Below are 12,170 nucleotides of genomic sequence, written 5' to 3' on the forward strand. Positions count from 1 at the left end.
ACTCTTGTAATATAACTACAATATAATAAAATTTAGAGCTTTTTTTTATAAAATATATAATTAATTTTAGTATAAATTTAATAACATTATTTTATGTTAATAATTATTATAATAATAGTTCACTTCTTAAAACACTTTAAAAGAACATTTATTTATTTATTATTTATCCATTTTATATGTAAAATCTGAAAGATAACGAGGACACGTACCTCGAATTTTGGCGGTTGAGAAGCGTCTCCTTCATTTCTTACTTTCTTTTCTGTTTGTGTTGCTGAGAAACGAAGAAAGAGCGAAGCACTTAAGCAAGCAAAAGTGCGTTTCCGTTGTGTATTAGCGATGCCAGGTGGAGCCACCGTCTGCTCTGGTCACCGTTTTCTCTGCCTTGTTCCGCATTCAAGTCGTCCACGGCTGAGCAACCCGACTCGCTTACGGCCGGTTCCGGTTCAGCTCCGATCCATATTTGTGTCGAATGCCCATACCAAGCTATTCGGCTCCAAACTGAGTCTCATTCCCAGAGCTGTTGATTCTTCTACGGCACAATCTTCCGTTGTTTCGGACGATGGCTTCTCCGTTTCTAAGGTTGGTCTTTTCGTTCCTCGCTCGAACCGTTTTTCTTTCTCTTATCTTAATCAGTGAACCGAACCGCAGTAGACCGGTCTAGGTTTATGATGAGTTTGGAACAGCTTGTCTATTTACTGTTTATCTCTGCTAATTTTTGTGATACATGCCTATGCTCGCCAAATTGGATTAGTTTTGTTCATACGTGTAAATAAATGAATAAAGGAATCTTTTTATAAGCCTAATTATGCAATTTACATTTTCAAAAGTGTTATTTAAGATATCTTTTACTTGTTGAGTTATAAATTCACGGATAAACTAATTTCAGTTTTTTTTTTTTCGTGAAAAAATAACTTATTCATATTTAAGATATTTAAGCAACTAGATCTTGTTTATTTATTGTTCATTATATAAATAACTTGTTCAATTCTGTAAATGTTTTAAAGAGCTTATAAATAGAGGTAATGACATATTCATAGATAATTTATTCCTCTTCAGGACAAATTGACAAAATAACTTAAACTTGTAACAAAACAATTTAACCTTATTTCTCTTCACTTATAGAAATAACTTCTGCGTAAGTGCTTAGTTCAATGATAAGTACTTATTTAAGAAGCACTTAATCAAATACACTGTACACCCAAACAATGCCAAGTTTAAGATCTTTTATCCTGTGACAAAGAGTAATTACAAAAATGTTTAGTTATTTTTACTTCCTTTCCTATTTTCAAAGATTTATATGAATTAGAAAACATGTATGGAAAAGTAAGGAACAAAGTATAAATAATGTGTCATAGTTGTACGTATTTGTTAAAAACAAGAAAGAACAACAAAAAGGGATTTAATCAATTTCCCATTATGGATAAGGATTATGCGGTCATCTAGTTACTCTATAAGTTACTATTTGCTTTACCTAACAATCTTCTCTTTTTGTCAGTTTAACGATACCAGATGCATAATAAATGAACTATACTACATCTTGAGTGGAACCAATACAATTAGTAGTACATAGTTCACGAGACATGTGCAGGTCTCGGTATTTTGTGCTTTACTTTTTACATGAGTATTTTTTTGAAGCATTAACAGTAGTGTTTGGTTAGAGAATCAGAAAAAGAAGTATTGAATTATTGGTGATGTATACTATTCTGTGAATGGATTTATACAAATTCCAAGTGTGATCTCCTCCTATCTGTCTAATGACAAATTATATATGGCAGTGAATTGGTGGTTTGTCTGTAATATTTTCTTACTCTTTGAGGGACCTATTGTTTATTGTTGCTTGTTCTGGTTCATGTCACTCACCTCAGTTTTCTCATTCACTGCTATATATGATTATTCTTACCAGCAGCATAAAATTTTATAACTAGTCGGGGAGGGTTGTTTATTCTCAGGATATTGTTTAATTGTTGCAGGTTTCTTTTGGTGTGGTTGGTCTAGGCGTTGGACTTTCACTCTTGTCGTGAGTATTATTTTCTTTTTTCACCTTCTTCATTGATTTCATAAAATACATTAAGTGTTTTTGTTTATTGTGCTGGCCTTTTTGTTACACGCAGCTATGGTTTTGGGGCATATTTTAATCTTTTCCCTGGATCTGAATGGTCAGCTATAATGTTAACATATGGCTTTCCTCTTGCAATTATTGGAATGGCGCTCAAGGTGAAGAAAGTTTACCAATGTGAATAAATTTGGAAGATGAATGTTCATCGTAATAAAGTTGTGCAAAAAGAGTCATGTTAGGAGTTCCATTTCCTAACTTTCTTGTCATTGCTTCATAGTTTTTTTTGCATATTTGTGTTAGAGCATGCTCCTGTGATTCACATACTCTTCATATTCTTTATACTTTATCATTGGCCATCTCTCTTTTGCAGTATGCAGAACTCAAGCCAGTCCCGTGCATCACATATTCAGACGCTCAAAGCTTGCAGGAAAAATGTGCAACTCCAATTCTTAAACAGGTGACATCATCCTACATTCATACTAACTGCCCAACGTGGTGTCAAATCCAGAATGCCTAGCACCTTTCTTTTAAACTAGTTATCTAAGAGCAATCAAGATTAGGCAATCAAAGTTAGCACACTATGTCTTGTCCAGGTTCTAGTAATTTATATCAAGGATTAAAATTGTCAATTTTTATGGTATTTTTCTTTGATCCATTTTCTAATTGCTTGGGTGCAATAGTCATTTTTTATGTAAAATTATAGGCTCTACAATTTAATTGGTTGACATGCACAAGTGAAGTGATTTATAACCATTAAACTGGCATAAGTAAAGTGTGGATTAATTTGATGTTGCAAGATTTTAACCAAATTGTCCTATGGTTTTGGCCACTTCTAAACTTGTGTGAATTAAATAACTCCTTCAAGAGTTGTAATTTTGTGAAGTTAGGCAAACAACGTTCTGCTATGGTAATGTGACAATCCTTCATATTGACTCCAATGTGGTGTTTCATGAGAGAGCCAAACTCAATTCTCATTTTGTTAGGAAGAGATTGTTGTTCAATAAACTTTGTACTGAATTTGTTAGCTCCATTGACTAGCTTGCAAACATTCTAACCACGTCTTTAAGAGGACTTAGAATTCAATTTTATGTTCCAGTTTGCGGGGGACTTTTAAATGGTTGTTATTATTTGTACAACTGTATTAAAGTTGCTTCGTGGCTGTATTTAGCTTGAGCGTTAAGGGTCGTAGGTTATGGCCTCTTTCCTTTTATTGCTCTTGTTCTCAACTTTTCTATACACACATATATAAATGGAATACATCAGCTGAGGCAATACTCACCGATTTTTGCCATTCTTTAATTGAAGTGTTTTAAATACAAGACGTAACATGTGACAATCTTGTACTTTAACAGGTGAAGAGTGATGTCACCAGGTTTCGCTATGGAGATGAGCAACATTTGGACGAGGCATTGAAACGGATATTCCAGTACGGCCAAGTACGTTATTTGAATTAATAGAATTATCTTTTTGCTACGTACCTCTTCTGTATATTTTCTATTCCTCTATTTTCTTATTTTGAGGGGTTAAATGAAACATAATAGTCACATTTTTTCCTCTTCTCTACTTGTGTTTGAAATGAGAACCCACTTCCAAGCCTAATGTGGAAAAACCCAAGTCCCTCATTATTAGGAGAAAAGAAAATGTGAATTGAATGCCTGAGTTTTTACAAGTGATGAGGTTTGTTTACATCAACAATATATATACTATATAAGCTCATCTAACCGATGAAAACATATATTATGCAGAATAACGAGTTAGTTCATTCTGACGTCTTTCAGGAGACATATTTCCTATAATGCATGATTTTGATTACCCAAGATAATCACCAATGCTCGCCGTCAATCTGTCTGATAGATATCTGTCACGCCCAGATTGAATCTAATACTCTCATAGGTGTGCCTTGGAAAAGCTGTAGTTAAGATTTTGTAGTATGGCTGCGTGATGTATGTGATCAATCTTTATGATGCTATAATTAATCTTTTCCAATATGAAGTGTCGAAATTTTCCACATGCTTTGTTCTATCATGGTGGATTGGGTATTTTGCAATGCTAGTGGCAGCCAGTCTCATAGTGTAATATGTGGGAATCTTGCAAACATGATTCACACCATATTTTTCATCACAGCGACAACATTCTCCTTTTTTGAAGCTCTGTGTCAACCTTTTAAAGTTGTCTCTGTTGTGGCCATCACAGTTACCTCATTATTGCCCTTGCTTGCACCAAATTGAGAAAAATAATTTGTTTCTGCCAATAAATTGGGTGGTGCTGAATTACTTGCTGCCATTGATCTTGGAGGTGCGGTTATCCGTTCCTTTGTTCCTCTTTGAATAAGAAAATTCCTACTCCCTCCTGGGTCTCTCTAATCCCTTTTGTATCCTCTATTGCTGCATAATCCTCTTGTCTGACTAAGTTTGTGAATTCTGGTTTGGAAACTGGGGGCAAATCCCAGACTGCTGGAGAATTGCAGAATGTCCATTCTGCTTACAAATTAAATGGAAAAAAATTATATTAAATGGTCTCAACTCATTAAGACCATACTAGAAGGAAAACGTAAGGTCAGTCACTTGAATAATAATGCACTGGCTCTCATTTCCATCCACAAAACGATCTGTATGCCACCCTTTGCACTCTGATTCTTTCAAAAACACGTGAAACACCTCATTCATTTTCTCATAGGCCTGCAGCGGGGTACTGTTACTGAGCTCATGAGAGGACTTGTAAAATTGTACAGCATATGCAGCAACTAGCCACCCTCTCAATGCATCTTCACCAATAGCATCTTGCTCCAATACCATATCAATGCACCTATTATCACCATTTAAAAGAAACTGCTCCCGAGAGAATATTTGTTTTAATTCAAGAAGCTTTGATGGCTTAATTACATTGTGCAGAGCCCTACCCACTCCTTACGTTTCCAGCATCTTCTATTAGTTGCCGATGAAATAGCAACTCTTCTAACCTAAATTACTGATAGTTTATAGGAAAGTGTTATCTGGATGTTGTATCAACTGTAGAACCCACTTTATGTATTTATACCAATTTACAGAATCAAATACTTCTTGTGTATAAGCTGGAATCAATGATCCTAATTGGCTAATGTGTAACAAATCTCTAACAGCTAAAGACTAATTACATTCTATCATAAAGTAATCTATAATGACATCAAATTAGAATTTTTATTTTGCTTTTAGTAATGTCCAAGAAGAATGTTTCTTAATTTGAATTTGCAGAATGCTTTTATATATTATGTTTTATGAAATTTTATAATATTTAGACATGTATCTCACACATATCTGTTCTTATATATTTTACATACTGCATCTGATACATGTATCAAATTCATGTATCAAATAAGCCTTTATTGCATGTGGGACTTGATCTTTCTTCTTCTGCAGCCTGTAATATGTTCTTCAGTTTCAAGACATAATTTTATCTGCTTTTTGTTCCAGGGAGGAGGAATACCAAGGAGAAGTGCTCCTGTTCTACAATTGATTCGAGAAGAAGTATGCTTGTCAATTTACATTTATTCACCAATCAGTACTATTATTTAAGTCTCGTTATTTACATTTTTGTTCATATTACATACAACATCCTTTGCAAATACAGGAAAAGTAAATAATAGCATATATCTCGTTTTACTTTGAAAGACTTTTGTAGAACGTGTTAACTTATAGTACTAGTTCAGGTCTCTTACTCTACACATTCACTGCTGTCCATACCTCTATATTTAAAGAACTGCTTTAAATACAGCATGTTTCCTATTTTTATCAATCTATTACCATTTATCTAATTTAAAGTTTCATTCATGTTCTTTTGTCTGCCTTTGCTTCATTTGTTCTATCATTCTGTTTGTATATCATGGAGTCTTTTTTGAATCTTAAGCCGTTAACCTCCATCCTCGTCCCCCTACCCACATGGCCACCTCAGCACTCTAAGTACCCTTTCATAAGATTCATTTTGATTAAACTCAAGCACCCTTACCATGAAATTCAACTAAATTTCTTGTGTCTCAGTATTTCTGTTTGTTCGGAGTATAAAAGCTACGTGTACTTCTTTCATTAGTTCACTTTGAAATTTATTAATTTAAAGCCAAAATAGGATTTTTTAATTCTTTTCATTTCTACACATTTGGTGCTTGTACTAACTTTTCTATTAGCAACTCCATCTTTTATAGAACGTATATATTATTTTAAATGTTCAAGAACTTTCTATGAACAAGTACTGCCGATAGACAAGCTCTAGTCTCCAGCAGCTATTCTTTGTTCCAAGGTTGGGTCCCGTCAATATTGTTTTTTCATTTAAGTAGAATGGCCTATCTAAGCCACTTTGGTTGCTCAAGCTTTCGTCGTTTGTAAAAAACCTTCTGGTCTAATATCCTATAAATATTAGGTGATTCCATAAGTCATTTTAGTTGCTCAAGCTTTAGGTATTATTATTAAGCAACAAGCGTACTATTTATAGGATAGTTTTTTTCATTAGACTATTTTCACTCCCTTATTAATTCTGTCTCGTGATGTGGTTATATCTTAGGTCACAAAAGATGGTAAATACTGTCTGGTTTTGGTTTTTGAGGCCAAGGCTCTGCAGTTGTCAGATTTTGAACAAAGACAGGTATTCCGCTCTGTTTCCTGGAGTTATATTTTAATGATATAAATAGTGTATTAATTTTTTCGCATGTTCGTGATTCGTGAAGATGATGGGACTCTTTGAATCTTGGAGAGAGCATAGTTCTAGAAACTAGATAACTAGTGTGGTCTTTTCCTTGTAATTTATTTGGCAGGGAGGTCGAAGATTTTGAGAAAACTCAGAGAAGAGAAAATAAAAATAGAAGAATCAAAGAACAGAAATTCCAGAACCTACATCTCATTGCCCCAAATTAATTTGACCTGTAGGATTTAGAATTATATTTGTGATCTTCTTGAGAGCAGGTGCCTGTATTCTCTTAAAATTTATATATTTTAATACTATTAACAATGGAACTTATAATATTTTTCATATATTGATATTATTTGTTGCGTAATATTAGATATATACTATGTAAGCACCGTCGAGCTGGTAATTTTTAGCGGGGTAGTAGTAAGATAAACCGATCCCAACCTGAGATATCCAAAACGGACCAGTGGGAAATATTGGGTAAACCAGAAGATTTGGCTAGAGACAGATATAGTGATGGCTAGTTAAACATTCTATAACACGAAGAATAGTTATGAACCCTATAGTCATTTTTGCATGGGGTGATGAAGAAAGGGATCCAATTGATAAAATATTAAAAAAGAAACCTCAACTCTTTGGGGTTTATGCTGCACATTATTAACTCCAAAGTTGCATGGAAGTTAAAGCAATTCTCAAGAGATAAAATGTACTTTTCATTACAGGTTATCCCTATTCCAGTCATAACCATACCATATTATAGACCGACAGAAAGCTGTAATTTAACTTTGGCGTACTACTGCTGTTGGAATTTAATTAATCCATTTCATATTCTCTGCAATTCTTAAATCCTCTAGGGTTTTGAACTTTTGATATCAAAAGATTTTGTTTGCTAACTATTTCTCAATCTTCAATTGTTTAGGCCAAATTTGCTTCCTTCTTTGGGCCAGGAATTACAGCTGAAATTGGTGAGTGAAAATTCAAACTTTGCTTGTGTGCTAAATTGCTGGTAATTAAAATTAGTCTCCAAATGAGACTATAGTGTGCTAGTATTTAAAATTGCCAAACTGCTTGTCTGTTAATCTTCATTTGGTTGCTACAGTGGATCCATTTTAATTTCTAGTCTCTAAATGAGAAAATTGTAAATGTTAGTCCCTATACATACTTTGATCCAAGTCATTGACATTGTTATTAATGTGGATGAAAACGTTGGTCTTTACATTGCTATAAAACATTTTTGGAGTGTAAAACTGCAACAAAAATTCTGACTGTATAAACCTTCTACAGATAGTTTTCTATGTTTTTTATACCTTTTCAGAAAATTTTGTAAATGTGTTAGTAGCAGAAGCAACATTTAACCGTGGTAACAATAGGGACCAATACTTCTATTCATGTGTAGGTGCCAAAACTTTCAGTTTCTTGTATAAAGACCAAAACTAAATTAATTTTTTAATCTATTAAATTGCAAAGTGAGTGACAATGTGTAGAAAGAGGGAATGCATTCTGACATAATAAGTGGGTGCAGGTAAGGGAGAAAAAGACTTATATGAGGTTCGACTTATCTCCGATACAGACCCCAACGCTTTACCTTCATGAAGCTCTGGACCATTTGGTCCTCTTCCTTGTCACATGGTTTAGTCAATTACAGGACTTTGGTCCTGTACAATATGTAAAAATGTTATGTTCAAGAGTACTGAGATATTATTGTATCAAGTGTAAATTTTGACGTTTAAATAAAATAAAAATAGCAATTTGAAAGTGCCTAGTAAGTGAATATCACATTATTAATGCTGCATTACATCTGATAAAAACTTGGAAACTAGTTTGAAAATTGTTTGAAACATGGCACGTCAAATTACAAAGAAAATGTAAAATGTATTACACTTGCAATTTGATCAAAAAGTTAACTTAGGTTGTTCGATTTTGGCAATTTGGTAATGGCATTTTCTCCTCACAATCAGTAATTTTTTTCTCTCGCCCTATTATACCGATGTATTTATGTAATAACTAAAATAAACTATTAGTTAGAGAGGATGGGTTGAATAGAGTTTAAATATAACTTCTGAAATTTATGCAATTATGTCTATTAGATGTCGATAGAGCATTGTGTAATGTTTTATAAAGGAGTTTACAGATCATTTCAAAAAAGTGTTTTATGGTGGTTAAAAACACAAATACTCATGAAATGGAAAGAGAAAACGAATATTTTGTGTTTACCTTAACTTGAGTTATGTAACTTATAAATATTTTTACTTTCACGTGTGATTTACAATATATACTAAGGTCTTCCGGTTGAATTAAGTGTTTATCATTATTTTAAAAACGAAAATAGGTAATCAAGAAAAATCTTTTTATTTAAGAGTATAAAAGTCTAAGTGTTATTTTTCAATTACTTTAACATTATTACGAGACAAAAATTATGTCACTACAACAATCTTTACTAATTATATCTTTAAATCGATCTCTTTAATTGTAATTTGATTTACCTAATTTTTGTCACGCAATAATTAATATAGTCTATAATAATATTCTTTTTAACAATTACTTTATTTAAAATCGAATTCGTGACATCGACTCTGATAGTAATTATTTAAAATTTAGTGATGTGGTCAACTTTTGATGTGAAGGAACTGTCCAAAAGTTTCAGGGAAAAAGAGAAACCATGGGAAGGCACATCTACACACACCCACACTAGTGAAATTAAATGTTTTAAGTGTCTTGGTAGAGGTCATGTTGCATCTCAACGCCCCACCAAAAACACCACGATCTTAAGTGGTGTTGACCACTATAGTAGCCTAGATGAGCAAGAAAGTGAGAGTGAGACTTCTAGTGAGAAGTTTAATGAAGAGTCTAAGGAAATTGTCTTTCCTTGTGAAAGAGACCTTCTAATTATTAGAAGACTGCTTAGCAACCAACCCATTTCAAAAGAGTCAACACAAAGAGAGAACATATTTCATACAAGATGTAAAATTGTAGAAAACATTTGTTCTCTCATTGTTGATAGTGGTTCATGTTGCAATTGTTGTAGTACAAGGTTGGTTGATAAGTTGGCTTTGACTATCATTCCCCATCCAAAATCTTATAAACTACATTGGCTTAATGAAAGTGGGGATTTACCAGTCCAACATCAAGTAAAGGTCAAGCTATCCATAGGGAAATATGAAGATAGTGTGTTATGTGATGTAGTACCTATGGAAGCTTGTCATGTTTTATTGAGAAGACCATGACAATTTGACAAGAAAACCATGCATAATGGTCTTACCAATGAAATCACCTTTGTAAGACCCGTGAAAATTAAATAACTAAATAATTAATTAATTAATAAATGCGGGTAGTGGGAGCCTTTAAGGCATTAATATTGATTGATGTGACATGGAGAAGTACTAGCTCAATTGGTTGGGAGTACTTTGATATTGAGAGAGGACTTGGTTCAAGTCCTATGTGTGCCAAATTGTGTGTTATTTAATTATTATTATTTTGACAATATGCTTGATCATGTTGATTGATAATATAATCATAGAATTATATTAGTCATCACGAAACATGAATTGGTTAAATGGTTGTGTATTGAATTGAACATCAAGGGCCGCCAGATATAGTGAAAAAAATATCCTGTTTGACCAACGTTGACTGCCCCTAACCAGAGTTGACTGGTTGACCAGTGCTAACTCTTTAACTGTCCAACGAGAGGTTGTCACGTGGTTTGGTGGTGGTTCCGTGAGTGGCCGTGGCAGCTGCAGGTTCCGCGAGTGTCGCTACAACAGTGGTTCCGATAATATGTTGAACGAAGATGATGGTGGCGAAGACAACACAGCGGAGCTTTGAGTTGGTCACTGTAAATCTCGCGAGCAGACCTGGTGCAACAATGGTGGGTCCGAACGTGTGCGAGAATGGTGTAGGCCTGATGATGCCGGCGTGATGCGAAGACGGAGGGGCTGTGTTTTTCGGTGGTGGAGCGACGGTGGTGGTTTCGGGATGAAGGAGAGGAAGAGGCGCGAGTGCAGGTGTGACGGTGGGGTTTCGCGTGATGGACGGCGGCTCACGCGCGAAGATGGAGAAGTGTTGGTGCAGGTGTTGCCGAAGATGCTGGACTGTTCCGGCGTGCTCGAATGGTGCGACCATGGGGATTCAGGCAGCGGGACGAGTGGAGAAGAAGGAGGCGCGACAGAGGCGCGATGAAGAAGACGCGGTGGCTGGTTCACGGTGGCGCGGGAGGTTCAGGTTCGAGTGTGGTGCGTGATGGTGGCCGCGGGACGCGCGGAGAAGACGAAGACGTCGCGGTCCACTGGTGCAGCAGCGATGACAGGGTTTCCGACGAGGGCGCGACAGGCGACGGCTTTCCGGCGTGGCCAGTGGTGGTCGGACGTGGTCGTGGCGGCTGCGGAGTGGGTTGGTGCGAAAGAGAGAGAAGATGGAGATTAGGATTAGGGTTTTGGTTGTGTGAAGGAGAGAGAAAGAGAGTAATGAGGTGGCATGTTTTGATTGGTGATTTGAGTTAGTGGAGGATTGATGATGTGGTAAACTGTGAGTGGCTATTTTTATTAATTAAATGATTGCCACATGGCGAAATATGATGGATTAGATCTTAAGTGACATTAGGGGTGCAGCTTAGTAAAAAGGAGGGGTGCAGAGCAGAAATTTAAAGTTAAATTACAAAAGGGGGTGTAAACCTGAAAACAGGGGATGCAGATAGCTCCAGAACTATTTTTTTTAGAAATAGATATTCCAATTGAAAAAAGGGGTGTAAACATGAGAATTGGGGGTGCATTTAGTACCTAAACTATTTCTCTCTAAAATTCCTATTTTTGGGACTTAATTTATGAATTAAAATATTCATTATTTACACTCTTAATGACCTAAATTAGATTATTGTTGCAATAGTAAACTCAATAATATCCAATAATATAGTATGCAACTAAATACAATTTTTAAGCGCGAAAATAATATTAAATTCCCAAAATTTAAGTATTGAATGTGAGCGAATATTAAATTCCCAAAATTTAAGTATTGAATGTGAGCGAAGGTTCGACTCATCATACCTTCCAAGCGGTTTGGAAGCAGGTAGCGCTTGGCGGTACGTGTCCCCCGCCAGTCGATTTTATTGAAGCAGTATCGGTGTGATTGTTGTGATATATAAACTATGCAATATTTATATATATGTGTGTAATATGTTAGCTCACCCTATCTGCTTGTGTTTGGCGATGATCGTGTACGCGGTACACGGGAGCAGATGTTATTGCAGGTGGATCTGGTGAGGCCTAGAGACGGAGCGGGGCTAGTTTTGGGAGAAGTTTTTATCAGAACTTTTATGAAGTTTTTTATGTTTTCGAATAAATTGTAATTATGAATATTCTAGACTTTTGGATAATTACAATCCTATTTATACTTATGAATTTTGGTTTATTAAGAAAGTAATAAAAGTTTTTAATTTTCCCGCGTTTTGGGAATATTAGTTATAATAAAT

The 12,170-nt window shown here is 35.1% G+C and overlaps 1 protein-coding gene across 1 annotated transcript; it reads left to right on the forward strand.

The window, feature by feature from the left end:
* The first annotated feature begins 205 nt into the window (after window positions 1-205).
* On the forward strand, window positions 206-8,471 carry APE1 (acclimation of photosynthesis to environment). Its single transcript, XM_028067433.2, has 9 exons — window positions 206-579; window positions 1,971-2,017; window positions 2,112-2,214; window positions 2,427-2,513; window positions 3,409-3,492; window positions 5,506-5,559; window positions 6,587-6,667; window positions 7,629-7,674; window positions 8,232-8,471. Exons 1-9 carry the CDS (start codon window positions 337-339, stop codon window positions 8,300-8,302), a joined length of 816 nt encoding a protein of 271 aa, XP_027923234.2. The 5' UTR covers window positions 206-336; the 3' UTR covers window positions 8,303-8,471.
* The last annotated feature ends 3,699 nt before the right edge of the window (window positions 8,472-12,170 follow it).

The sequence above is a fragment of the Vigna unguiculata genome, chromosome 4, assembly GCF_037176805.1.
Source record: "Vigna unguiculata cultivar grain cowpea cultivar isolate G323 ecotype 2 chromosome 4, ASM3717680v1, whole genome shotgun sequence".
Taxonomy (NCBI): domain Eukaryota; kingdom Viridiplantae; phylum Streptophyta; class Magnoliopsida; order Fabales; family Fabaceae; genus Vigna; species Vigna unguiculata.